Source organism: Zosterops lateralis (assembly GCF_965231275.1).
Source record: "Zosterops lateralis genome assembly, chromosome: 6".
NCBI lineage: Eukaryota > Metazoa > Chordata > Aves > Passeriformes > Zosteropidae > Zosterops > Zosterops lateralis.
Genome location: NC_139761.1, coordinates 9553359 through 9581114, shown reverse-complemented (window position 1 = coordinate 9581114; position 27756 = coordinate 9553359). Strand labels below are relative to the sequence as shown.

Genomic DNA, 27756 nt, shown 5'->3' with positions numbered 1-27756 from the left:
TGGAACCTAGCAGGTAGGAGACATTAGAAACACCTCTTGTCTGTTTTTTTGGTTTTTTTTTTTTTTTTCTTGATACTACTAAAAAGCTATCTCAAGTAACATATGCAGAATTACTTTGTTTCTACAGCCTGTGTGTGAGCAAGAGCCATGGTTTGGTGACAGAACACAGTAGGAGAAGGGAGAGTCAGGAACAGCTCAGAGCTTATCAGGTTAGCTAAATGAGCATGGAACTGTGCAAGCCAGGGCCAGCATGGGGATGTTGCCATCCCTCTGCACCTTGAGCTTTGACTGTCCAGCAGTTCTTCTGCTCTTGGTTTTGTGCTGTCACCTTAGGACAGGAATTACATTTGAACTTTTCCCAAGAAGTTTGTGGCTCATGACATCACCTGAACTTCAGATCAGCTCAGCTGTGACCCTGTGAGGCTTTTGTAAAGCCACAGGAGACCAGCACTTAAAGAAACAATTTCTAAAGCCAAATACCTCTCATGTACCTAAGACATAACAGTATCAGAAAATTCACAGCCAGCCCCTTGAGATATGACTAATGCCCTTGTGGTAGGTACAAGACAGCAGAAGTGGTGCTCTGGAGAGGGCTGAAGTTTGTTCAGAATGTAGATAGTGTTTGGGTGCAAGTAGGAACAAGCTGCAGTGCACCTTCCCTCCTGCATAGTTTTCATGTTGAGTGGTGGGAATGTCAGAGGTGGTCTGTTTGCTTTCTTGGATGGATCTGCACTTCACAGCCACAGTACTAAATCTGACACTTTTCAACTTTGCATTACTATTTGTCCCTACTCTTCCTCTCCCTTGCCCTGTCTTTGACAAGTAGTAGTGCACAGCACTTCTCCCCACTTTACCAAGAAAGGTGACTTTGAATGACTCATGAGGACACTGTACTTCTGTTTAGAAATGCATTATTGTAAACACCATCAGTTACAATGCTTACAAATTTAATTTATTTCAAGCCACTTTTTTTTTCCTTGTTTAAATTTTCTGTATTAAATTAGTGGGGTAAATGATCCCAAATCTGCCTCTACTAAATATTAGCATCCCACTCAGAGCACTAATAGCTGTGTGGTGTGAGTGTGATGTGAAGGGCTTCCTGGAGAGATTCTTCCTACCACTAAGGAGTAAATAGTTACAACAGGAAGAGAAAACCTGTCTGTTTGCTGGTATCCAGAGATACAGAGCTCATAGGTGGAGCACATTGAGGGAAGATACCACACATTACCTACTTTGCAGCCTTTTATCTTTTAGTCCATAGCAAAGCTTTTGTTTTAAAAAATGCTCATTTCATGCTGAGATTTCCTGTATAAGGTGGAAAATGAGGAACACTCCAGGGCAGTCCTTGGAGAGTAAACAGACACTCCCCATGTTCTGTTCAGTACCCAATGAGAGCCTGAGTGAACAGGCATGTTCTACTTTAATCTATTTCAGGTCAAGATTCATTTCAGCTAATTACTGTTTGGATTAAGACTAAAACCTAAAAAATTCATACATGTAGAATTCATGCTTCACCATGAATTGAAAGGAGGAGGCCATGTCATTATTTGCTGGCTCAAGGAGATGCCTGTAGATGACGAGCCATGTTGTAAGGGACCCACCTGAGAAAATATTTTAGATAACTGAATAAACTTGAGGCATGTGCTGTTCCAGCAGTGCTTTGCTATGAGGCAAAGGAAGGAAGATTTTTTTTTTCTGACAATTGGAACAAAGTACAATTTAAAAAAAGAATAAATCTGTCTCTTAGGGTCAATAACCTGTGTTTGGAAAAGCAAGATGATTCCTATACTACGTGTACAGTTCTTTGGTTAGTTTAGAAACTAAGGATCTTACATGAAGCATATAAGCTCACATAGGTTTTATATGGATAACTGTAAAGTAACTTCTGATTGAAGATGGAGTTTCCTAGAAACAGGAAGAGGGATTAGATAATTAGTAGTTTAGTCCTGAAAATGGAAAGGCCCATGGTTACCACCAAGTGATTAAGCAGAAAGTGTATGTGAGCTTATTTTTTTATTTTTAATTACTACAGAAGATCTTTTACGTAATTGGTTGGGAAAACCCATGTATTTCCTATTAAATGATAAGCCTACCTCTTTATTTTGAAGTGTTATATTATAGTAACTTACTTAAAATATGAACTATGAAACTATTCCTGATCTACTGGATCATCATGCTCTTTCTGGAGAAAAAGAACAACTGTGTTTTGATTTGTAAGCTAGATCAGTTGTTTAACAGAGGAGCATTCTGTCATCTCCTTTCCAAACCTAGTTCTAAACCTTCCACTAAGTTAGTTATGAAAAATGTATTTAGCAGATTTTTACTTGCCATGTTATTTTCTACCCACAACAGTACCTTTAGAAAGCAGCCTTTCCACAGAGTTTCTTAAGCAGCTGACTAAGGTATAAGTGTCTTGGCTGGTAGTGCCATTTGTCCCTTTATCTCAAAGGAAAGGACAAGGAAGACCTCCTAAAGTCTCCAGCAGAAATCAATAATAAAGGTATTGGGAGGAGGAAGTTAGGAAAAGATAGGCTTTTGACAGAGTTTCATGAGAATACTTAACGTAATTTTGAACCCCTAAAAATCCAATTAGTTTCTCCATTAACATAAAGATTCATTGCTTATCTGCAAGACACAATGTTTTATTTAAGACTGATGTAGATATGGGCATTGTATTCTTTAAAATACAGGAATGATGCTATGTAATAACTATTCTCCCTGTTTGCATGTATTTACTAATATTTCTACTGTTAAATTAGCACTAAGGTTAAGATACTAAGAATTCCTGGAAGAGAAAGGATATGCATCCCTTTCCTTTCTAGAGCTGAACTTAACACTTCCTTGAGCTTAGTGTGTGAATGAATTTTTGAGAGGGAAGGAGGGAAGCTCTGTTTCTGCATCTGTCACCTTGGAAAAGATTAATTGATTCTGTGATTGTGGAAAAGAGAATGTGAGAACTTTCACTGGATGGATATGTGGATATTTGTGGATATGACAATGTTGGATTAAGGGGGAAAAAAGCCCCTCCAGGTCAAGTCACTTTCTCATTTTTTTCTATTTCTCTCATTAAGGCACATACCAGTGATTAACCTGTTACGAGAAACAGGAGCACACCTTTCAAGCCATGACTTGGAGGACGTTGGAACAATACTCTGCAGGTAAATGTGATTTATGAGGTGGCCCTAAAATGGGTGTGGAGTGGGATGGTTTTTCAGAGAAGACTCGATAATGAGCACCTTCAATAAAGAGTTGGGTCCCTGGCACATGAGGGGCTCTTTCTGTGATGGATGAATAATAAGGCAACAAGTGAAGTGATGAAATTAAGAACCAACTCTGTTTCAAAGCACCAATAATGCAGGAGAGTTCTAAAGGAAAGAGGATTGTGGAGATAAGTGAGCTGGAAGCAAATAAATATCCCATTTCCCCGCAAAGTCTCTTACTGAGGAATGGTGAAAGGCAGCTGTTCAAGGTGTGATTTTGTAATATCTCTCTTTAAAAATAAAGCTGCACAAAATATATAATTTTTACTGTCTTAAAGTCCACTTTTCATTTATATTGGAACAGCTTCTATTCTAACTAGTATGTAGTATTATTCTTAAAAATAACTAAATCAAATAGACAAATAGGTTTAACCCTAGAACTTGTGAACTCTTGCTATCACTATGTTTCATTTTAAGAGGATAGAATTCTCTTAGAGCTGGCTTTCCATACAGTTACTTTCAATATATGACAATGTGGATATGTGTTATAAAAAGGAATAGATGTTAGATTTCATTTTTTCCAGTACTGGTCCTGAATTACAAATTACTCTGAAAATTGTGAGAAAGTTCCACGTATTTCCAAAAAATTACGTAATAATTTTTTTACTTAATTTCCTCTTCTCTCTTCTTTTGAAAAACAAACAAAAAAACCCTGAGCACTGGCCTTTATATCAGGACTTGGCAGGAAATCATGAGACTTGCAGGGACCAGCCAGTGCTGTATAATGTCTACAAAACAAGGTCAAGGTAAAGCTAATGTGAGTTCTGTGTGGAGACTGGACTCTGTCCTTTGAGTAATTCTGGAATTAAGAAACACTGTCCAGAGTGTTTCCATTGTCATAACATGCTCAGAGGAGACTGGGTAACAAGGCTTTTACCATGGAGAAAAAATACGCCCTTCCCAGGGCACTGCAAGTGATAGGACAGAACTAAACCCTAGGTTTGTGCTGTTTGCCTCTGCCAAAAGGTTTAGGGTATGACATTCCTCTGCAAATAAACTGGCCCTGTGCTTAGTCCTGGTGGCATGTGCAGAACCAGTTTGGCTAGCTGACCTGGCAGTAATATGTCCAAAACAAACAAAAAACCCAACAAAAAACCCCAAACCAAAACAACAAGAAGAGGAAGAGGGTTCTTCACACAAAATAACAAAATGGGGTTCTCATGCAGTTTGTTACAGCTTTTTAGGGATCACTGTGCACCTGGATCTGTATGGCCTGTACCAGGAACAGAGCCAGGCAGTGATCAGGCTTCAAGACAAGAGCTGAAGTGGCTGCTCCTACCCTGCTCCTGCAGAGCTGAAGATCTGAGTTTGCTCTGCTCTTTTAGAGGGCTTGGCATACTCATTTCTAACAAAGTGGACGTTTTCCACAGCACGTTACTCAGCTACCTGTAAGGTATTAAATCTGAGGCGCTGGTGTTTGTCTTCTTGCCAAAATGTCTCTGATACTTCTACAGTGTCCTCAGATGACCTTACTGATACACTCATTTTTCCAGCATGCTCTGGCTCATTTCTCTGTCCTCTCTCTTATTTTAAGCCCCCTCTTTGCAGGCATTGGCACCTTCATGGCAGTCAACATGGCCACATGGTCAAGCTGCTTATAGAACCAGCTGTTTATAACATCTCCCCTCTGTCTAATTTCAACTATTTTCCTGCATTTCTTCTATCTTGTAATGTGCCTTAAGCTGCAATTTCTACCAGTCCAAATTTGTAACCAAGGCAATATGTCAAGTTCTTGGAGTTTAGAAGGATAAAGCTGCTTGCTTTCTGATAAGCTTTGTGTTTCTTTGCTTAGCTAGTTTAACTTTTTCCCCCATGCAGTTCTCTCTGAATTAAACTATAAGCATGTTTTTCCTCTTTGCTACCTACCAATCCTCAGACTGTTATGAAAGACCATGAATAGTGATTTTTGTGTTCTAATAGTCTCCTCAGCCTCCTTCTGTTTAGACTCATGATTTAGAATAGAATAGTTCACTTGGAAGATTATGGAGATAAAATAAAAATAAATACGTTCCTTTGGCATTGGTGATGTTTGAGAGGGAAAGTAGTACCAGCCAGAACTGAAGGTTGGACAGTATCAGTGGGAACTCTTGTGTAGGAAGTGGAGATGCACATAGTTATTAAATCTTTCATGGTTTCACTTGCTGGTGTCTTTTAAAGTGAGAGGTGTTAGTCTGGTTTTAGAATCACTGTTGATGTTTGGTATCTGGTTCATGGTTTTGTTTTGAAATGAGACCTCAGTGTTAGTAATCTGTTAAAAATGTCAGAATATTTTCTCATATTGCAGTAGTATTGTCATCTGTCTGAAAAACCAAACCATGATGAGATAAATTGGGACACTCAGACTTAATCTGAAAGCTTCTGGACTTCTAGAGTTGGTAAACAGTTGATTTGTGTTTGTTTTTTAAAGGGAAAAAAAGCTTGTAGAGAATTGAGGTACTTCAAGTCTGTACTTCACAAAATTAAACAGGGGCATAAAGCCAAACCAGCTTTCTCATATTGTTAGATTTTATAAAATTATATGATATGGTATGATATATACAAAGATGCAGCCTTTCAAAATCACCACCTTTCAGAATAAAATGCCTCTTCAATTTCACATAAAGAGGGGGTAAGACTGGGGAAGGAAGGGTAAATAGTCTCTGCAGGAATAAGGACCAAGCTTCTACTGCTTGCTGTCTTTCAAGAAGTCTGTCAGAGCTGAGGGAGATGTGGAGACACAAGAACAGCACTCCCAAATGTGTTCAGGACAGAGCAATCCATGCCTTATGATGGACTTTTTTTTTTTTCTTCAGATCTTCATCTTAAAAAAAAAAATAAAGAAAAAAAAATTTCTGTCAGGATGATCACACACCTGAAAAAAAGAAAGTCTATCCTGATTACTTTATATAGACACAGAAAAAGGAGAATTGCTGATAAAGCACAGCTTTGTGTCCCAGGGATGGATGAAATCCTAGTACATGAAGAGGCAGGAGGGAACCCCAAGGTGTCATTTCACTGTACTTTTTACTTCCCAAATCTACAACTGCATTGGCCCTTGTCCTTATAAACCTTCTGAGACCCCACAAGCTTTGCTCCTGGTCCCCTGGCAGTAACAGAACACGCCTTAAATTGCAGCTTGATATTGGTGTGATTGGAGGCACAGTGAGCACTGTCACTATTCTTGGCATCTTAGCTCTGTCATCATCATGGCTACATTAGCCCTGCTGAAACTGTGAACTGGATACATAATAATTTTTCTGAATGCAAGAGTACTGATAGGCAGGATGCCTGGGGTTATCACCCATCAAAGGTATCAGTCAGAGTTTAGTAAACTGTGGTAGATAGTTCTTTATCAACAAATCACATTTTAAACATTCAGGTAAGTGTATATTGAAGATACCTTTATTCCATTTCGTTATATAACAATGATGGATTTGCTGCTTAGAGGTTGCACTTGTAGTTAGAATTGCTGGCATAAATATCTTTGAGACAAATACAGAGCCAGGGTTCCTCTAATGGAAATGGAGAAGTCCTCTGTATATATTTTAGTATATGAAGTACACTTACTGTGTATAAAGAAAATCCAGATGTGTATGGCTTGACTATGGAAATCTCGATTTGGAGAAAATGTTTTGTGGTGCTCCTGATGATAATCAATCTAGTAAATAGTAGATATCTTCTGTTTAGTCTGGTATCTAAATTTTCTCACAAGCTACATCACCTTTTGTTCTCTGGTCACAGTCCCCATAGAATAAAGTTCTCATATGATCAGTAAATGGCTGCTGCAAAATTGAAAATACTTCTGTGTATTTGCATTGCTCTAATGTCACAGAAGGAGATCACAGTTTTGACCTCTGCAGTGGGGGTTAAATTGCTCTTTCTGAATAGGTGCTGTTAATAGGCAGTGAATTTTCAAGTAAGTGCAGCTGTCCTTGTTTGTTGCTTACAGAGATGCACCTGAGGTGCCCTGGGTATGTAGGTTGGTAATGTTTCTGAAAGTCTTTGACCAAAGTGGTTTCTGCTTTGCACATGGCTGAACTATGCAATTCTGTTTGGTAAATACACTGTGCTTTCCTGTCCAGTGTTGGTGATGCTCATAACTCTCTAGGTAGGCTCTTTGTTTATTCCTTAGCCTGTGACTTTACAGTGTTAATAACAAGAGACTAGTCTTTGTACATAAAGATAATTCGTGTGTTCCAGAAGTGGCTGCTTAGCAGTGTCTTTGCTTTACTAATGCTTATACTTTTTCTTTACTAATGCTCTTTTCTGCAGTTTCCTTACCAACCTCCCACTGAGCTTCCTGTTGGACCTCCTTTGCTTTCCTCTGTGTCCTTATTGCTTCTGTGGGGCCTTTTCTTTTGTGATGGTAGTTTTAATTAATGATTTATTGATTCTTTTCTTCATGATGCCAGACTGAAGCACTGTTAAACCTCTTCATGCCCCACTACCACTTCCCTGTCCCCCAAAGGCCTCAGCTGTAGGTCACCTGGGGATTGCATGGAGGAACACAGGGACCATTTGCTTTTCCTTCTTGTGCCCAGCCACGGGACTGCTGCAGTTAGAGGTGACCACTCCCCTGAAAACATATTTTCAGGTACTTAAGTGATTTAATCAACAACAGAAGTGATTTCAACCTAGCAGAGAAGTGAATGTTGCAGCCCTGCTTTCTTGGTTTCTTCCATGACTGCCCCTTGCATCTTGAGCCTTCTCTACTCTTCACCAGGTCTTCCTGGCTTGGTCATCACCCCAGGAGCTCATCACCATCTCCATGCCTGCTGCCAGCTCAGTGCTTGTCACCCACAGCAAGCTCTGATTAAGGCAACAAACTCTGAACTTAATGTTGGGGAGGTTTCCCCTCTCTTAATGAGATTCAACCTCACTTGATGATTATCAGCAGGGTTCTGCTGAAACAATCTGCAGACTCATGGCAAGCTCAGGTCTGAAGCCTCACAGATGCTGGTATCCTAAAAAGACTGAAGGCCATCCTCCCAACCTTCCCATCAGTTCAGCCTGTCTTCAGGCTTGGTACAGACTGGCATGATTTTGTGTATGTACAGGCTCTTAGCCCTTTTACCAAAATGAGAGTTAAAAATAAGCTTGAAGTATTGTGGATGGGATACCAGCAGATGTGCAAAGAAATAATCTGGTGTGCATTCCTCTGAAAACTTTAACTAACTTATTTGTATAGGATTCATTCTGATCCTTTCTATTAGTCGTTATATGTGGCAGGCAGAGGTCATCTTTGAAAAGCTTTTTTCAGCAGCTTTTTTTGTTTGCTGCCCATTTAAATCCTAAAAATTGTTTTGTGAAACTCAAATATAGCTGTGTTACTGTCCGAATAATATCACATAAATGTACTGAATGTCATAGCTACTGATAGCAAACACAGTTATGCAAACTTGTGAAGGGGTTTTCTTAGGGGTTTTAAATAAGTCCTGTGGATTGCTGGCACATCCGCTTGTGCTGTCACTCAGCTGCATCTTGATTTAGCCATTGCCCTCCCCTCAACTCATTTCATGAGATAAATATTGTGTTGTGAAATATGAAACTGCCTGACTTTTTTTTCCCCTTTGGTCATAGTCACACCCACTATGTGAAACTAGCCTGTTGTAAGTACTTATAGCACAGCCCTAATAATTTAAGGAACTGATTCATCAAGCTGTGTTGCTTGCTCAGCTATTCAAAGCTGTTGTAATAGTGTTCCTTACCTCTCTACCCTGGCAGCCATGTTGAGCCTGGTTCAGCCTTCACCTGCTAAGCTCATTGACAGGACCCAGGAGCTCACTGAAATTAACTGACAGATTTAGACCTAATATTAATTATTGTTTTTCCAGCCTTGCAGCTAAAGGTGATGTGGAAGGGCTGTATGCCTGGTACCTGGCTGGTGCAGACCTGGAGCAAACTGGTTATGATGGCAGGAGTCCCCTACAAGTAGTAAGTGTCCATACAGCCATGCTTCCTTCCTGTGCTAGTTGGGTAATAACACGTGCTCTTGGATAATATTAATTTGGGAAAAATGTATGTTGGACTATAAACTGGATTAGAATTTGTTACAAACTCAAATCTGGTGCTGATGTGAAGTAATAAATAGTCGGAGTGAGAATTTTCTCATCTATGTCAGAGGAATTAAAATTTAAATTGGATTTTAATTATTTTGTGGTAGCATAGTCTTAATTCCCACAAGTGAGTATTTGCATGTCCTGGTGCATGACAGGATTTATTCATGTTTCTACTTACAGGCAGAGGCTACAGGACAGGAGGAGGTTCTCGACTTCCTTAGACAAAAGCAATAAGAAAGGTAAGATTTTGTTCTCAAGTGCTGGAGTTGTGAAATGTATCATCACCATAAGTATGAAGAGGGATCTTGTATTTAAGCCCTCGTACACCCTGGGACATCTGGGTTCATCTGTCCCTGTCTTGGTTTCTGATTTGACTCTGAGCACTTAAATCCTTCTTTGTATTGTGGGGCTAATGTTTATTATTCTTTCTGCCTGAACCTGGAAATGTTTCTTTGTGTATTCCACAGTGTAGTTGTGAATTTGGTTGGTAATGTAAAAGTAAATGTAAAATAAAAGCACTGAGGGCTACAATGTGACGTTCCACCAGCCTGTTGCAATAAAAGGCTCCTCTGTGTTGCCTGCATTGGAGAGGAAATGCCTTTTATCAGGCACGTTGGCCAGGCCCAGCTCTCAGAGTGCTGTGCCCCAGCACAGGAGCATTCCCTTCCCCAGGACAGCTGCATGGCCACCACAGCCATTCAGGAGGGGCCACTGTGCCACCTGCAGCATCTCCACTTGCCCTCTCCTTCTGGCTTTCAGTGGAGCACCCTAAACCAGACAGTCTCCTGGTGTAACACCATCAACCACATGGGAAACGCCAGATTTGTCACAGATGGAGTTAGTTGTACTCCGCACGTGGATTGCAGAAAGCTCTGTCACACAGAGCTGTGCCAGGGGCTGCTGGGCACAGGACAGGGCACTGCCATGGCCTCCCTCTTCCTCAGGCTGCAGAGGCAGCTGCCCAGCTGTGCCTGACATGAATCCCTTCTGCCATCATCTGCCATCATCCAAGGTGTGTTTCCCTGGCCCTGTGTGTGCCAGCCTTGTGTTCAGAGTATCAGATCTGACAGGTCTCTCTACAGGGAACTTGTTGGGGCATTTGACCTTCTCCAGTGCTGTGCTGTGGCTGAAAGTATTTAAAACACTGGCTTTTCATTTCTCAGGGCTCCTTTCTGATGCAATACATGGTTGATTTAGATTTCTCCAATACATTGGTAAGTCTAATCCCAATTTAAGTTTTGGGAAGAGATGATCTCCTTCATTTGCTAAAATTAGCACAAAATGTGGTTAAAGATTTTGCTGCATCAATGGTTATCTGGCCACTTGTGCATCCCATTTGAGAGATGGTAGTGGGGACTGCAGCTGGAATTTTGGATTTTCTCTGTACTGGCTTAAATTAATGAAGGACACAATCAGGCAGATTTCTTTGCTTTCCTTTAAAGTTTTGGGGTTTTCTTTGGTTTTACCAAAGGATATAAAAGGATTAGATAAAATCACAATCTTGAGCATTTAAATGGAAGTCAGCCAGCAGTCAGGATGGCAATGCTAAAATACCTTTAGAATATGAGTTATGCTGCAAAGGGATTTCCATTTGCATTGAAATAGGTCTGCAAAAATCACTTTCCTTTTGTAAGTGAGGAGTGAATGTGTTAAATCCTCAGCTTCTCCATGGATCACCTCATGATTCCTTTGGACTGAGCCACCAGCAGTGTAGGCGGTCTGAAGGAAGTCTTCAGCACTGTGTGAGAACTGGCTTGGCAGGGTAATCTGTTCTCAGGAAGGCTTTGGATACTGCCTAGTTCTAAACATCTCTTCTCTCTTTCTCCAGGGGCTGTAGAAGATGGTCACTCCTCATCAGGAATACCAGTGTGAAGCATTGATGACACTGTTCAGCCATTATGGGAGGAAAAGAGGAAAGGAACAATGCTAGCACTGCCTGGGGCATGCAGGAAAGCTACAGCTTAGAAAGATTCTTTATTCAGGATTTCGCTGATTGTCTAAAAATCATTTGCTGCCTTTATTTTTTAATCACTTTTCTGGAAAGAAATCCTTTTAAGCAAGTAAGGCTGGAATGCGTGGCTGTTCCTGTTACAAGTTCTGATTTTAGAGGCCTTTTGAATGTTCCTACATTAAACCGTTGAGGACAGTATTGCAGGCATGGCAAATGGAAATCTGTGGTGAATTCATACCAAGGAAAAACAGTGGATTGTGCATTTCTGGGTTTCAACTAATAAAATCTCTGAGGAACAATGTTGATTTCACTATGTCTGTTTTTTTGCAATGACTTTTATCACTCCAGCTTCAATTACAGCAATTGTGAGTGTCAGTGCAAACAATTGAATCAGTCATGGGCATCTGCCTGCAGTTGTGTACTAATCTTCACCAATGTGTCACTATAAACCCTCACTTGAAATGAGTAGGAGGCAGATGCCATAAAGCATGTTTGTGGGACTGCCTGAGTGAATTGATTGTTTTGTTTCTAATAGCATCTTTCCCACATCCTGACCGGAATATAATCAAGATTGCTACATGCTGGACACATAATTCTTTGGACTGTAAATGGGATCTCAGTATTAACAGACCCCAAGTTTAAAGTCCCAACACTTTCAGACTAAGTAAAGAAGGTGATATGTATGTTTACAGCTGTGTCTGCCCTAGAATATGTAAAGGTAGGGAATACTTCAGGCAAATGCATATATTGGAGATGGCAGCTTTTAATTTTACCTACAGCTTCTGCAGTAATCTGTGTGGATTTTCTATCTGCTGCATCTGAAGGGAATCTTTGAAGTGCAGATAGTTTTTTCTTTTTCCTCTTTATACTACTCAACCTTCCCACAGCTGTTCTTATCATGGAGAAATGCTGCAAGGACTACTTGCTGAGCCTGCTAGTATTAAAAGATTTCCCAAGGTATACTGCATGTCAGGTCACACCAAAACAAGGGAACTGTGCATGCAGTCAGAAAAAATGCTGTATACACTCCAGTTAAAAAATAAACCTTAAAAATACTTGATTATTGTGAAAAGTCATGCTCATCTTCACTATGGTCACAAAAATCACAACTAAGCTGTCTCGTTATTAAATAATTGGTATTACATAGCAACGAATGTGCTTTAGATTGAGTAAAATGAATACAGAAATAAGATCTAAAATCAAAAATCAGGCATCAAATTTATCATATTTTTTGTTGTCTTATATGTAAATACATAAAGTTGATGATGTATGTAGCAAAGTAATGGTTGTGAAAATTTTAACAATCAGGAGTAAAATCATGCACAGACTTTTTTTCCCTGTGGTGTTCAGAACTATGATCTTGCCTTATCAATAGTCTAAGTGTTGATGCACTGAACCAGGTAATCCCTTGATAAAACTTCTCCACAAGTGATTTTCTTGGCATTAGAATATTTTCTGGTTTTTACTTATTCTCAGATGCCATCATTTGTTCACAACAGCATCCATTCTTTATTTCTGTACCAAAATTACTGACTGCAGCATAGACAGAAGTGTCAATATTTTCTTCATACTTTTCAATAAAGGCTGATCAGAAAACTTCCTAAACAATAACATGTTATATTTCTAAAATATCCATCTATAGTACAAAAAATACTTTTTCTTTTGAACAAAAAAAATTATATTCTGGTGTGAACTACCGAAATAATAGGTCTCAACAGTAAAACTGAAGGAGAGGGAAGAAAACAGCCAACCATTTTTGGTCCTGCATATAAACCAGGAAAAGACACTAAGTACAACATTTTGAGATGTGATCCAGTAAGACTTTTAGTTAGAAGCTCATAAAACTAAAATGAAATGGTTTGGGCCATGTTTAGAGTGAGAATTAAGCAGTATTAGCTACTTTCTGACAAATCTTTACAGAAATATATATCTTATTAATATGTCATCTTGCCTAAGAGTGTTCCTGCAACTTTCTAGAAATTGTGATCTGTCTTCTAAATAAACCAGTGTGTTTTAATGGCAGACATATGAATGCAAATTTAATGTTTTTCTGAGAAAGAACTGGATCTCTTTTATGTATGTCAGAATTTCATTTGGGAACTGTTGACAGTCTACAAGTGTTAAGAGAAACTTAACTTAAATGTATAAGATGCTGTGGTAAGAATCACCCAACCAAGGCCAGAAATTTCAGCTCTTGACTCAATGTTGGAGATGAACTTCAGTAACACTTTGGAGATCCTGTGTTGTCTTGTTCGTCTACTACACCCTTTGCTTCATGCTGTTGATTTAATAATCATAATTATACTCTCTGTGATAACTCCCAGTCTTATGATGAATCTATTTGTGTGTAACCCTTAAGTTTTGCATAGTTATTGCTCAAAAGTAAAATCTGAATATTAGTGAGGAATAAAATTGCTCCTATTTGTTTCTAACTACTTGTTTCAGTTACTGTAAGCAGCAGAGTGTCTTTCATTAGTTAAAGTATGCTTTACATACCATCCCAGAGGTAGCTTGGTTTTTTTAAACATCCTAATTTTTCTCCTTCAGCTCATTCCTGAAAAGATCTAATACACTCTTCTTTTTATCCAGCAATCTTCTGCTCAGTAAAGGGTTGCAGATTAAGCAGCCATACAGAGCTATGGGTATTGCAAACACACTCATTCCATTGCCAGGATGAACTGTGGGTCCATTTCATAACTCGTCCAACAGCTTTAGCTCCAGACACCCATGATGTGCACCCACCCTTCCACAGCTATATCCTGCTGCAGTTTGGGAGATCTAGCACAGTGAGGATCATCTGCAGATCTGTGCTTGGTATTTTATACACAGACACATTGAAATGGCATGGTGGAAGCTGGATAAAGTTACTTTTGGGTTTTGGGTAGGGCTTTGTTTTGTTTTGTGCACAAAAGCTTGTGATATTATTTATTATCAGTTTTTAATTGGAATAGAAAGTGGCATTTTAGTTTCTGCCAGGAAATGGCAGTGGCTCCCATTCTTTTCTAGCCTCAGTGTAATAATGCAAGTGGTCAGGCTGTAGTTTTCCTTGCCCTGCAGAGTCACCACTGGGTCAAATGCCACAGCAGGAAAGTGCTCAAGCTCCCCACCTGCACCTGTGTGAGTGTCAGAGAGGCTCCTGAGGGTCTGGACCATCCTGTTGTACAAAGTTCCAGCAGTGACTATAGAACAGCATAAAGGCATAATCAATAATGTGACACTTGTAACTGCTGCACAAATGTTGGACTTATTTCCAGTGCTGAATGTTTTGAGTTGCAGTGAGTTGCAGTTCTGGGAATGAATGCTGGTGCTGGAACCTCTGCTGCCTCTCCACGGAGGAGACGCTATGAATGCCTCTTCTAAAAGTCAAACATTACATCAATTCTACAGCTTTCTTCACTTGAAAGACAACACCCAGCTTCCACTTTGTTTCTTTTTCCTAATGATCCAGCTAATACTGCCAAGGGATAGGGACTACTTGGCCTATGTCAGCACTTCTCTTAACACTGCAGAAAGCAGAGATTTGCACAACTAACATGTCCAAGTTCCTGTCTGATTTGAGCTACAGCTTTTCTTTCCTGAATGCAACCACTTTCTTTTCTACTGATGGCTGAAATATTAAGTTTCTGTTTGGAGATTTCTCTTATAAAGCTTTTGTCTTGGAAGGGCAGTCTTAATTACTTGAAGAATCAGCTCGTGCTTGCTCTCCTATTGAATGTTGACATAGTAAACTGTTGACATCTACGGTTGGCTGACCCCTGGACAGACTAACTGTGTCTGATCAGTACTTGCTGAATTAAATCATGTTCAGCAAGGCTTCAGTATCTGCTCCTTCTACTTAAATATCTCCAGTTTTGCATGTCTTAACTGAGAATTACTATACTGTAGCATGTCTCAGTTGTCTCACAGGGATTTTGCTGTTCAGCAGTGAGTGATAAGGAAATCTTTCATCTGGAACTAAACCCCTTCTTGAATCAGTTTCTTTATTTGCAGTCTTCTGAATAGTGTGATCTACTGGAATTCTTCCAAAAGGATTGTGATCTAGCTGGAAGATACCTCCAGTTTTAAGGCTTGTTCAAGTAGTGAGATGAGTAGGGAGGGAAATTTGTCCCTGGTGCATAGAAGACAAAGTGAGCCCAGTTCCACTTACACAAAGCACTAAGGAACCCAAAGAGTTATCAAATGCAGTCATAGGGATAATCCCCTTCTCCAGGTACCTATGCTCAGCAGTTAAGAAACAAAATCCTTTTAGTTCCCAGCAACACAATTTGTTAGATCACTGAGACAAACCTGAAGTAATTGCATGGTGGGTGAAACCAAGAAATTTATAAAGAACTGATCAAATGTGCACAGCATATGTTAGCAGAAGCTGATATGTTTGTGTCTCTTCAAGTGGACTCTACCAGAATTATAATCATCTTCTAGACTAGTAAGACTAGTCTTCCCATGATTCGTTAACTATGTTTTATGTGGTGTTTGATTGCATGTTTCTAACAGCACTTTAATTTTAGTGACTCTTTTAGAAAAGCTACTAATACAGAAAGCTTGTAAGATATGTAAAGTAATCTACTGAACCATACAAATGAATCTGTGGGACTCAAATGTTACCATCTTAGATAGGCCATGAGTCAGAATAAAATCTCGTACTACCAGATTTATTATTTTGCAAAGTGTCTATCTGAAAATTACTTTAGAGACTTCATTATACGTACATTTGTTTACCTGTGATCAGTTGAATGGGAAGAGGCAGAAGCCTGTGTCTCAAAAGTGTAGCTGAGACAAGAATCCTGAATCATGGCAGCAAAATGTCTGGTGTGAACCACACTAAACAGCACGACTTAACGTGGCTCCATTTGGGAAGAGCTGATCCAAATCTCAGGGTCAAAAGATTTGGTCCTTGATGTCCAAACCTGCCACTGACGTAGCAGGAGGTTATAACAAGTGGGGCCCACGCTCCTCACAGGCTGGCAGGGCACAGGCTGTGCCCCTCTCCCCCTCAGCCTGCCCTGCCAGGGCTCTCCTGTTGGAACACGCTCAGCCGCTGCATATCTTGCGCACTCCCACTGGCGTTCTGAGCTTCACACCAGCACCTCCCTCCCACTCCAGGATGCTGCACATCACAGGGAATCCATGGGAAGGTGCCAACCAACAACATCCTGCAGCTTTGCTCCGCAGCCTCCTCCGTACACAGGCCCTGCCAGGCCTCGGCATTGCGCGACCTGATGCGTGGCACGTTGCACAACGAGGCAGGAAAAGGCTGAGATATCATTCCCTGTCTTGCAGCAGCAGTAAATACCACAGCAATAAATAACCACTCTCTCAAGCCACAGTATTCCTTCACATCTCCTCAGCTTCCACATGGGATCAGAATGGTGGCCAGGGGAGATAGTGCCTGGCCAAAGCTGCCTGCTAAGTATCCTCTGCAGCAATTTTGAGTACAGATAAGCCTCATTATTACATGTTTATGTGCATAATTAATGTGTTTGTCCTCTAGTGCCACTGTTGTAGATCCCATTAGGCTCTTGTGCTTGGTGTTCGACAGTCCTAAATCCTGGTTTTAAGAGCTTAAAAGTGAAATTAGATGAGGCTCCACACAGTAAAAGGTGTTAAGAAAGGGGCAATAGAATGACAATTATATTTGTTTACACCAGCTGATTATTTATACATGAAATGATTAATTATTAGCATAGAAGGCAAACGACAATCCTGCCAATTCAGTAGAAAGAAAAGGATTTCAGGGTGAGAAAAAAGGAATCTTAATGGCAATCATTTGCTGAGAGATATGAAGTTATCACAATTAGGACAGTTGTCGATTAATCCTGTCACATGCAAGAAGCTGCTGTGCTGGGGAGGTTCTTTGATGCTGATTGTCTGTGCATGAATAATTACACTTGCATCTTCCAGGGTGTGGCTTCCATCCTGCGTATGTTTTGGTGTGGATCTTTGTGACTAGGGCCAGTAAAGTTGGGATTTCAATGCATCAGATTCTTTCTGTGGCACATCTGAATTTCTTATTTCCACTGAAGGGTCAGACTGGGATGACACGATTCCAGCACCCTTGAGGCATCCAGCAAAGATCTTTGTTGAATCCTGTAGAGCTCCAGGGCTTCAGGGCAAACACAATTGGCCTGTTATCTCTACTGTCTGACAAGAGTGTGATGTGAAATAAGTCAGTTTATTTACTTGGACCACTTTGACCACGATCTCTGCCCACAACTATGTCACCATTCACCACTGTTGTTTGGAAAGTTCTATATTCCAAGGACAGAAAACCAGAAATGTGAGATGTTGCTAAAAATGACCATGCTACGTCAGTGCAAAGCCACACTCTGACTTTGTATGTTCAATAGCTTGAACTAGCAAAAGCCTAGGAAATCTTGATAGATGGTCAAATAATTAGTAATTGTTTCCTTTCTCATGGTTTATGAGACAGGACACGTAATCCTGCCAACTCTGAAAAAACAGCTGGTTGGTGGACATGAAAAATCAAGTTGCTACAAGGTTTGTGATGGCTATCACAATTAAGCCTTGCAATCAATTATAAAGTTATTGAAGCAGACTTAATGCATAGCAGCTAAACTTAAATATTAATTGCTTGGCTGAAATGTTCAGAAAAAGTGAGTGATTTCACATGTTACCTTCCAGGGTTTAAGCTGAAATTTCATGGTAGAGTAAAAGGTGGCTGGCATTTAATGAAAGACAGCTTTTCTTATGGTCTATAGAGTCAGTCATCAGGGAAGTGAGGCATTCAAAATTGGTCATATCAGAATTGTGTTCACTGGCTATTTAATTTGTATTTTTATTTCAAATTAAAAAAAAAAAAAAAAAAAAAAAGAGAGAGAGAGAGAGAGAAAGGAGAATTGTTTGTGAGGAGATTAAAACGTAACCATGAGACTAGGCTTTCCTGAAATTTAAAATGCTACAGGGAGAGTTGATTGCAAAAGAGGACTCGGTGGATTCATTTTTCATGTACACATCTCTGTGTCCAGTTCTGGACTCTGCAGTACAAGACAGACAAGGAGCTACTGCAGAGAGCCCAGCAGAGGCCACATCAGAAGACTGCAGCATCTCTTTTATGAGGAGACTCAGGAAGCTGGGCCTGTTTAGTCTAGAGAAAGATCAGAGGAGATCTCATGAATCCACACCAGTGTCTCAAAGGTGGGTGTCAGAGGATGGTGCCAGACTCTCTTCAGTGGTACCCAGCAACAGGACCAAAGCCATAAACTAAAACACAAAAAGTTTCACCTCAACATGAGGAAGAATGTCTTTATGTTGAGGGTGGCAAAGCACTGGAACAGCTGCCCAGAAAGTCTCCCTCTCTGGAGACATTCCAAACCCACCTGGATATGTTCCCCTGTCGCCTGCTCCAGCTGACCCTGCCTTGGCAGGGGGCTTGGACTGGATGATCTCCAGATGTCCCTTCCAACCCTGACTATTCTGTGATTATGTGATCTCCAGCTGTCATCTCAACACACTGCTGAGACTCCTGAACTTACAGTAGAAAGTCATGGCAAAGTATAATCTACATCAGGGCTGCAAAAGTACCTCCTTGTTGTTTGCAATGTGCTTCTCCTAATGTTTTTTAGGGCCAGAGTTGAAGCTTCTCCTTACTATCAGGGTCTCAATGCAGGGATGGATGGATGGGTGGATGGATGGATGGATGGATGGATGGATGGATGGATGGATGGATGGATCTCCCAGGACACATCTGCTTGACAGCTCACACACCATCTCTGCAGCACAAGCATTGTTCTTCACACATTTTTCCTTTTGCAGCTGCTGCTGCACAGGAAATTGGAAGTGTGCAAAGAAGCCTGGAAGTGTGCAAAGCTTTGACGTCTCCTTATTGTAGACTTGTCATTACAAGAACTAACATTTATAACAATTAAACTGAAAATTTGAAATAGAAACCAGAAAATTTGTAACCTGCTGCTTGCTACTATTGTGCTACTGAATACAGACAGAGCTTGCCTTGAAAAATTCTCCCAAAAAGGGAAAAACTACATTAGTTTGTATAATGTAATTTACTCAGTTAGCTTCTGGAAGGAACAAGATGTTAAGTCAGAACAAGGAAAATGGTGAAAAGCAATATTACACATTAAATCAGTATGCAAACTTTAGTGCTTAGGGACACTGAACTGTATGCTTATATAAAGCATTTGAAATACAAATCTTTCTCTCACTAAATTGATAATTTTGGATTTAACCAGAATTTTGTGCTACAATAGTAGCATTTCCAATAAAATGTGAACTCTTGGCTTCATAAGAAGCTGCTAACCATATTTTAACTTCTAGCACTTCTTTATTTGTCTACCTACTGAATGGCAAACTGACAATCTTTCTGAAAGTTCATGGTTGGAAAAACATCCCACCTCATCCATTTATCTATACATCATTTGATGTTATTTAGGCAGTAATCTCAAAAGGTTTCCTATTTATATGAGGAAACATTAGGCCATCTCTCAGGGTGTTTATTACTGCAAATCAAGTTAGTATCAAGCTATTATTATGCTCACATGTGACACATAGTGGGCTGCTGTATTGACAAATGAATTTAAACCAACTAAAGTAAACACGAAGTTGCCCCATCACTGTTTGCTATGAACATATGGAATGCTGATTTTCCAGGGAGGTACAAAATCTACTTGCAGAGATTTTTTTTTTTTTCCTGTTTACCAGACCCAAGAATACCAAAAGTACTTTACAGGATATGTCATATTCTGAGCCTTTCTCTAAGAAACTTCCAGCCTAATTTTAGGTGAGCATTAATGAGCAAGTCTATAAAATCAGTAGGGAAATAATGAAGAATGTAGAACTATAAGCAGAGAAATTGTAAGTTCCAGGTACATGCTTAGTTTGAGTGCTGGATTTAAGTCCAAAATTGTCAGATAAATGAGGCATAATACTTTGGGTTGTCCTATGCCCTTCCATAATGTTACCTTGTGGAATAAGGAACTAGCAGGAAAGTATTGGGAGCTTTGGCAAAAGAACCATTGGGATATTGATTGGTAATAATGATAGCAGCTCCCAGTTATTTTTCGTAACTTCATTTTTTCAAAGCAGTACCTCCCTGAAATATAATCCTCTTCTCATTACCAAGCACTCATGATCTTCCATATTCTGCCATGCAAACAGCACAGCCTTTTATGTCCTCCCACAAGCTTACCCTTCATCTTCACTTCCTCCCAGACCAGCTCTTTGTCTCCTACAACCACCCCTGGCGTTATGTCTCCTTTTGTGCTGCCCTCTTTGTTTGACACTACCAGGTGATGGGTATTTGCTTTCCCCATCCCAGAAAACTCTGCCTGCTGTGCAAGGGGCTCAAGCCATCATGTTCCACGTCACAGTGTGCTGCTCCTCCAGGTTTCAGGAGTGTTGGTGCAGTCAGAGGGCTCTCTCAGCACCCAGCGTGGGGAGGCCATGCTGGGGTACCACAGTCCTTTTCATTCAAGTCCTGCTGATAGAAACAAAACTTAGTTTAACCATCAATAGAAACAATGGACTAATTACTATTCCTTCTAATACTACTCATTTTTTCCCCCTATGTAATTTCAGAACCAATTCCATTATTTTAATGCTTCAATCACCTTTCATACTTTCACACTTTCACAGAAGAACAATACATTGCTCATCCCTTGGCCAGTGTTGCCTGTCTATTTCCACTTTTGGGCACCTCTACCTTTCAAAGCCTTTAGCCTGTTCTCTGAGACTCTGCCTAGTGAAGTGAGGAAACAGGATGTTAACTTTCTTACTTTCATAATTGAAGGTATATAGGTGAGAAACAGAACCTACTAAATACTTATATAATTAAATGAAAGGCATGTTTACCCATTCACTGTAAAACCACTGACACTAATTAAAAAGAAGTCCAAAGCAGGAGATGGTTCATCCTGCCTAAACACTATACAGGTTCTGGTACCTCAGAGAACCCTGGCTGCCTCAGGCAGGTCCCCTCTTAGTTCTCAGTCCTTTAGGGGCCATCTGTCATGTGTGTCTGACCCAGGACCAGAACAGCAATGGGGTCCCTGGGGATTATATATCTCACCAGTGCAGCAGCAGGTTCTGACTGGTTTGGCTGGAAAGGACTCTGGAACCCAGTTAGTATGGCCAGTCAGGTTATTATTTAGCTGGGTGGTATTGTGGAGCTGTGGGTGTGGGTGTGAGTTTGTGTTTGTCAGAGACAGGTGAGAGTTGCCAGTGTAGTCAGTGAAGGATTATATATAAAATACAGCCCATGCAGTTATGCTGCACATGCTGTACACATCAGTGGCAGGAGTGGACGACCTAGAACACTGTGTCATAGCACAAATGCCTCTTCTTACAGGGTGTAAATAGCAGTCTTGCTTCCACAGATTGCCACAGCTGCCAGGGACAGGGGTGTCCTTCAGGTGAACTCACAAATACTGCACCCTCCTCTATCCAAGGCAAGCGAGTATCTTTTTGGGAGAATGAGAAGATCCAGAAACCCCCCGTGGCTTGGGCTATCTGGAAAAAGGCACAAAATTAAGCTCTGGGTTTGAGTCTGAGAGGGCAGAGCAGAAGAGCGGGAGCTGGCTTTACCAAAGCAGACTGAAATGCCTCCAGCCTGGATCCAGGGAGCTTCCTCAGCATGAGGTTTGCATAGGATCCTGGAGCAACCTGTTCTGGTTCCAGCACTGGCTCCTGGTGCAGCACCACGTTCACATGAGCTGTGCACAGCCACAAGGCCTTCTCCCTGCTCTGCTGCTCTGGGGTGCCTCCTGTATGGGCATTTCCTTCGGGACTGCTTGGGTCTCCTATATATTTCTAAAGAACCAAAGATCACAGGATCTGGAACACCAAAATGCATAAACAGCACTCAGTTCTTTAAACATTCAAAGCACTATATAAACATTAGTGAAGCCTCATAAGATGAGGTAGGTAAGCATTATCTCCCTCTCAAGGTGTGGTAAAGTGACTTGGCTGAGGGCAGAGGCTGAGTCACTGGCAGAGCAAGGCTTACCATCCACATCTTTTTGAAATGGTGTCTCCTGGGCTGGCTGGCGAGAGCAGCGTGTGGTCAGGCAGCCTGGCACCACCAACAACCAGCATCCCCACTGCCACCACGGGGAATCCGACTGTGGGGTTGCCACAATCCCCACCCTAAGGTGTGAGGGCCTTGCAGCTCACCTCAACACCACGGCTTGAAAACCTCTGTGAATTAGATTTCCTTGCCAGACTGTCAAAGTTCAGGGTGTCCTCCCTCTCTGTTGGCTGTCCAACACCTCTGAACATCAGAACCTTCTCCGTGTTTTTCAATTCTGGCTTCTTAGTCCTTCCTTTCTGAAACTAAGGTCGGGAACATTCAGGAGCAGCAAGCGACCTCCAGGAAGGTCTGTGCTCCCCAGGGCACCTGAGGAAACAGCAACACTGCTGTGGGACACTGGGGGAAGACAGGGCAAACCCAGTCACTCATGCACAGCAGGTGGTTTCTCACATCATTTACAAAAAAACCCTGAAACTCCGCTCAAGAGAGTCAATCTGACAAGGAACGCTTCCAGATTAGAAATGGGTACCTTCAGTAGGGCTGAGCAGCACAAGGCAAGGCTGCCAGCTCACCCAGGGATGCCAGAGTGCTTTTATAGACTGTCTTCCCATCTCAGGGAATCCTGTCCGGTGGGGAAGAGGAGATCCCGGTCCCGAAGCCCGCGGAGGGCGGGCGGGCAGGAGGGCCGCCCTGAGGCCTGCCCGGGGCCCGGCCGCGCTCCTCAGGCGCGACGCCACAAGCGCGGAGCCCGGGCCAGGCCGAGCCTTCACGCCGCGGCGGTGAAATCCCCCGGAGAACGTGACGTGCCGGTTTTAAGGCTTTTTTTTCTTGTTTTGTTTTGTTTTGTTGTTTTGTTTTCCAGGGCCGCCAGCCAGGCGAGGGGGGCCGGGAGGGTGCGAGGGCAGGCGGCCCGTCAGCGGCAGCGCCTGTCGGGAGGGCGCAGGGTGGAGTCTCTTACTCACCCCCCGGAGCCACCTCCAGCTTCGGCGAAACCTGTCGAGCAGTTTCCCCCGGTGGCAGGGCGGAGGGCAAGGAGGGCGGCGGGAGGAGAGAGAGAGAGAGAGAGAAAGAGAGGGAGGGAGGAAACGCGCCGCCTCGGAACAGGTTTGTCCTTCTCTACCTGCTGACGTTCGGCCGCCCCAGATGATGGCTGGAAACAAAACCGCCCCGTCAGTGCGAAGGCAGCCTGGAAAAACTGGTCGTGTGAGGGGCGAGGGCAGCATTCCTGGCCGCCGCGCAGGGGATGGCTCATCACCGCGAGCTCCCGCGCGGGTATAAAAGGGCCCCGCACGGCCCGGCGCGGCAGAGGGGCGGCCGCGGCACCGGGCGGAGGGGAGCGCCCGGCCCGGGCTCTGCTTCGAGCTGCGGCCCCGCAGGAGAACGGCTCGTTTTGTTTTTTCGTCTCTTCTTTTCAAACTTTTTTTTTTTTTTTTTTTTTTGGTTGGTTGGTTGTTTTGCTTTTGGGTTCGGTTTGCTTTTTTTATTTTTATTTTTTTTTATTATTATTATTATTTTTCTTTCCACTTTGCAAAGAGAGCGCGTTGCCGTCAGGCTCTCCCAGCCCCGCCGGGGCCAGGCCGGGGATGCCCGCGGGCCGGGCCGGCAGTGAGTGTTGGCGCTGAGCGAGGGGCCGGGTGGCGGGGCCAGACGCTGTCCCCTGTCCCCCCCGGGCGCTGTCACCGCCCGCCAGCCCCGTGTGTTCTGTCTCGTCCCCAGGTCCGCCGCGGCGAAAGGAAGAGCCAAGCCCGGGGCAGCAGCGGGCGGAAAGCGCGGCCCCCCCCGGCCCCGCTGCGCTCCCCGCGGAGACCCCCCTCAGCCTCCTTGGTGCAGTGGTTCTTAACAGTTCAACAGTTCTCTAGCATAATTGTGAAATGTTTAGGACCACTTGACCAGCGAGGCCCGGGCATCGGCCGGCAGCGGCGGAGACCTGCAGAGCCCGCGGCGGAGCGAGTGGAGCCCGCGGGAGAAGCGCCGGGCCGGCCCCGGGAGGAGGAGCCCGAGCCGGGGACGGGGCCGGGGGAGCGGCTGGGCCCGGCCCGGCCCCGCAGCCCCCGGACGGGCGGCGAGGTGAGGCAGGCTCCGGCTCCGGGGATGCCGGAAAGAGCAAAGACAGTGCAAGTGCTTAAAAAAAAAAAAAAAAAAAAAAAAAAAAAAAAAAAAAGTTATTGCCTGTCCTGTGGGAACCGAGGAGTTTAATAACTTAAAAGGAACAGGTAGGATAAATCCTGCTGCTGCAGCTGCTGTCATCTGGCTGTGCTCGGAGCAGGCTGATAAACTTACTGCAAAACCATCTGTTCTCTTCTTTATCCACGCCATACACTCAGATGCACAGATTGGAAAAAAAAAAAAAAAAAAAAAAAAAAAAAAAGATTGACTCTCTAGGTTGCATTCTCCAGAGGCTTCCCAGTTTTCCACTGGTAATAATATGCAAGATGTATTCAGTGATAGCATTTCTTTTGTCTTTGAGTGCCCTTTTACTTAGAGCAGTATAGCCTTTGTCTTGTGCTGTTTTATGCTGTATTTTCTGCATATGCACTTATTGCAGGCAACCAAAGGACGTCTGTCCTAACTTGGTTGAATTGCTTCAGAGGATGTCTGCTTTTAGAACTGTGGCAATGATGGCCCAGCATGAAGGTCTGTGGACTTAATCAAATGGACCTTAGTGAAAATCCTGGATCTTTGAAAATACAGCTGAAGAATTTTGGTATTTTTAAAAGAGGGAGGGGAAAATGTCTGAAAACTGCAATTTTGCTAACAATTTATTTTTCTTATAGAAGTGTAGCTTTGTAAGTGAGAGGTTCTTCCTACCTTGTGCTCATTCTTCTGACCCGAATCACAAGTATCAAATTGAAACTAGAAATGTAATAGGTGTCTTTTTATTTTTCTTAACCTGCATTTAAATAAAAAAGGCAATAGACCAATTGATAAATTCGAATGTTACTGCTTTAAAATTGACCAAGAAAACTTGGTGGCCTGCCTATGTGTATGTTTTAAACCTTTAACCTTAACAGTTTGTATACATGTATTCTCACCATCGGTTCTCTGGAATTCCATTTGCTCCAAAAATGTGCCATCTGCCATGAACATGAGGTGGACGAGTAAATTTGCAGGGGATTCTGCCCTCACTGAAGTCAAGAAGCGTTCTGATGTCTGCAAGTTGAACTGTGATCTTCAAGAGAAGAGCTTCCAAGAGTAGCTGGAAATATTTGAAGAGTAGGCAGGTCTGATAGGTGAAAATGTTTCTTGGGTACAGCCTAGGAGAAGCATGCTTTTTACCTGCTGCTGTAACTCAGAACAAGTTAGGCAAGGTTAATTACAGCATAATAGGGTTTAATTTAGCTGGGAATGAGGGTATGGTGGCTGCTAGCAGTGTTTCTCAAACTGCAAGGCTGGCCTCCTTAGGCAAGCTTACACAAGCCCAAGGCAAATGGAAAAACACACTTTGTCTGGGACTTGGCAAATGTAGAACCCCCACATCTATTAATGATGAATTCTCATTTGCCAAGGCAAAAATTGAAATGTGCTCTCCCAAGGAAAAGATTAACGACCTGTCCCACTTAAGGGTCTGATGATTCAATACCACTCTGGGTTCTAATATATGGTGCTCATTATCACAGTGTCTGAGCACCTCCCAAATAGTTAAAAAGTAATACTAGTGTTCTGCACACACAGTTCTCATTAATTTCAGTGGGTGTTGTGGATGTTTAAACAGAGCAGAGCCCTGAAGAGTTGAAAATAGACTTGCAAAACACTGTGAGATCCACAGCTGGCTTGAATCGGCACAGCCCTCTTAACTTCCGTGGAGTTACACTGATTTAAACTAGCTGGGATTTGACCCAGTGTTTTTTGTCTCCTGCCTATCTGCAGTTGATAAGTCTGGTCCTCTCAGCTGGCTCTATCCAGGTTGTCCACTGGCTTCAGCAGGAAACCTAGCTGTACAAAGTAGAATTTCCTGTTCCGAGGGGATCCTCTTTGCTCTTCTTAGTACGGCTCAACATGATTCAAGTTTTTTCTCCTGTGTCTGAGTGCAATGTGCCATGAAAAAGTTAGGAAGGAACTTGTTTGATAGGTACTAAGGAAAGAGTTTAGTTTTTTTAAGGATATTGTTAATCATGCAAACCTTTGGGGAGGTTGTGCTTACACAAAGACAAGATTACAGTGTTTTGTACTGGGTTGTCCATATCCAGACAAACCTCTCCTGATTGCTTACACAAGCTGATGCTTCATTGTAGTCCATTGCTAAAATTGGGGAGTGTCACAACATTACTGAAATACCTCTTTCACACGTGTTTTATTCTGTGACACTTTTAAGGTATGGTATCAGATCGACTTCTAACCATTGTTTTTCCTCTCTCAGACTGGGTGAACTCCTGATGACAGGCTTGTAGTTTTCATAAACTGGCAGTAAGCCATGTGGATGAACAAACAAACAAACAAAAATCCCCAACAAATTCGCAATGAAAACCTCTGGGCAAACAGCCCTTCCTTGTGATATTGTCTAAGCTAAGCAGAGGCCTGAGGGGATGAAGGGAGGAGACTTTTCTGCCAAACTTAGTAAAATGTTGCCCCACAGTTGCAGAGCATGCTTTTAGCTCTTACTATTAAAGTCCCAGACAATATTTCAGTTGCTTATCACTGGAATCTTGGCCTTTGGATAATAACATTTAATATTTTTTACTCCTTTTTAAAATGAATAGCAAAGGTCTGACGACCAGACTGGAAGGATAGGTCGATTAAACCTTCTGGATTTGGACTAACCTCTGGACTAAGGAGGTCCTTCTTACTGTCTGCTCTGCCCAAGAAGAGGAAGTAGCAGCACATTCCTCCCTCCCCACCCTTTTCTGTAGGCTGCTTAATGCTTTGGCAGCATCCAGGAGTTTCAGTGCACACACAAATACATTGGGTTGGGATGCTGATTGGTCAGAGATTCAGGTAGCAACACCAAGTAAAGTATGCATTCAAATCAAATGCACATTTGAATTTAAGAAAGAGCAACCTGGAACACACCTTTCCCGGTAATCTGCTGAATAATGCCCCTTTGCACAGAAGCCATCTAGATACTGGTGCTACTAGCTCTTGAGTAATGCTGAATTAGGGCATCCTGGGCAACATACTTAGGCATCATACTTATATTCTTGAACAAGAAGAGTTGCATCTCTGAACAAGGTAGTTGCATTTTTAGAACGCTTTAAAAATAACAGTAAAAGTTGTTTTATGAAACACTAATACCAAATAAATAGTATATATAGATATCAACAGTAAGCATTCAAGGTGGGGGTTTATGCTCAGCTTCTGGGACTGTACTTGCAGTGTTGTTCACACAATAGTTTTCATGCTGAGAGACCACCCACGTACAACTTTTAAGTATCAAAAATTCTTAGGCCTGATCTGACCATTTGCTTTATCGACCTGGGGGACACAAAAGGTTCACTCACTACTAGAAGCTTCCAGTCTCTAGGCATGAATTAATGACCATTCTTTCAGCCTATATAAATTGGTGTATGA

The 27756-nt window shown here is 42.2% G+C and overlaps 1 protein-coding gene and 1 long non-coding RNA gene across 3 annotated transcripts in view; one reads left to right on the top strand and one right to left on the bottom strand.

Moving 5' to 3' along the window:
- ASPG (asparaginase) overlaps nt 1-13243 on the top strand; it is a 46865-nt gene extending 33622 nt beyond the window's left edge. Inside the window, exons 13-17 of one of the 2 annotated variants that reach the window (XM_083864069.1) lie at nt 3072-3158; nt 9074-9173; nt 9479-9537; nt 10462-10512; nt 11127-13243. In XM_083864069.1, the coding sequence (XP_083720195.1) occupies nt 3072-3158; nt 9074-9173; nt 9479-9532 (241 nt within the window). In that variant the 3' untranslated portion in view covers nt 9533-9537; nt 10462-10512; nt 11127-13243. Of the gene's footprint in view, nt 1-3071; nt 3159-9073; nt 9174-9478; nt 9538-10461; nt 10513-11126 lie in introns of those variants that run through there. The other variant, XM_083864070.1, reaches the window with a different exon arrangement.
- An 8592-nt stretch (nt 13244-21835) lies between these two features.
- On the bottom strand, nt 21836-24552 carry LOC310910127. Its single transcript, XR_014590250.1, has 3 exons — nt 23214-24552; nt 22395-22617; nt 21836-22055 (listed from the first exon to the last, which is right to left on the bottom strand). It is a non-coding gene; the product is annotated as an uncharacterized lncRNA (long non-coding RNA).
- Nucleotides 24553-27756: the final 3204 nt, after the last annotated feature.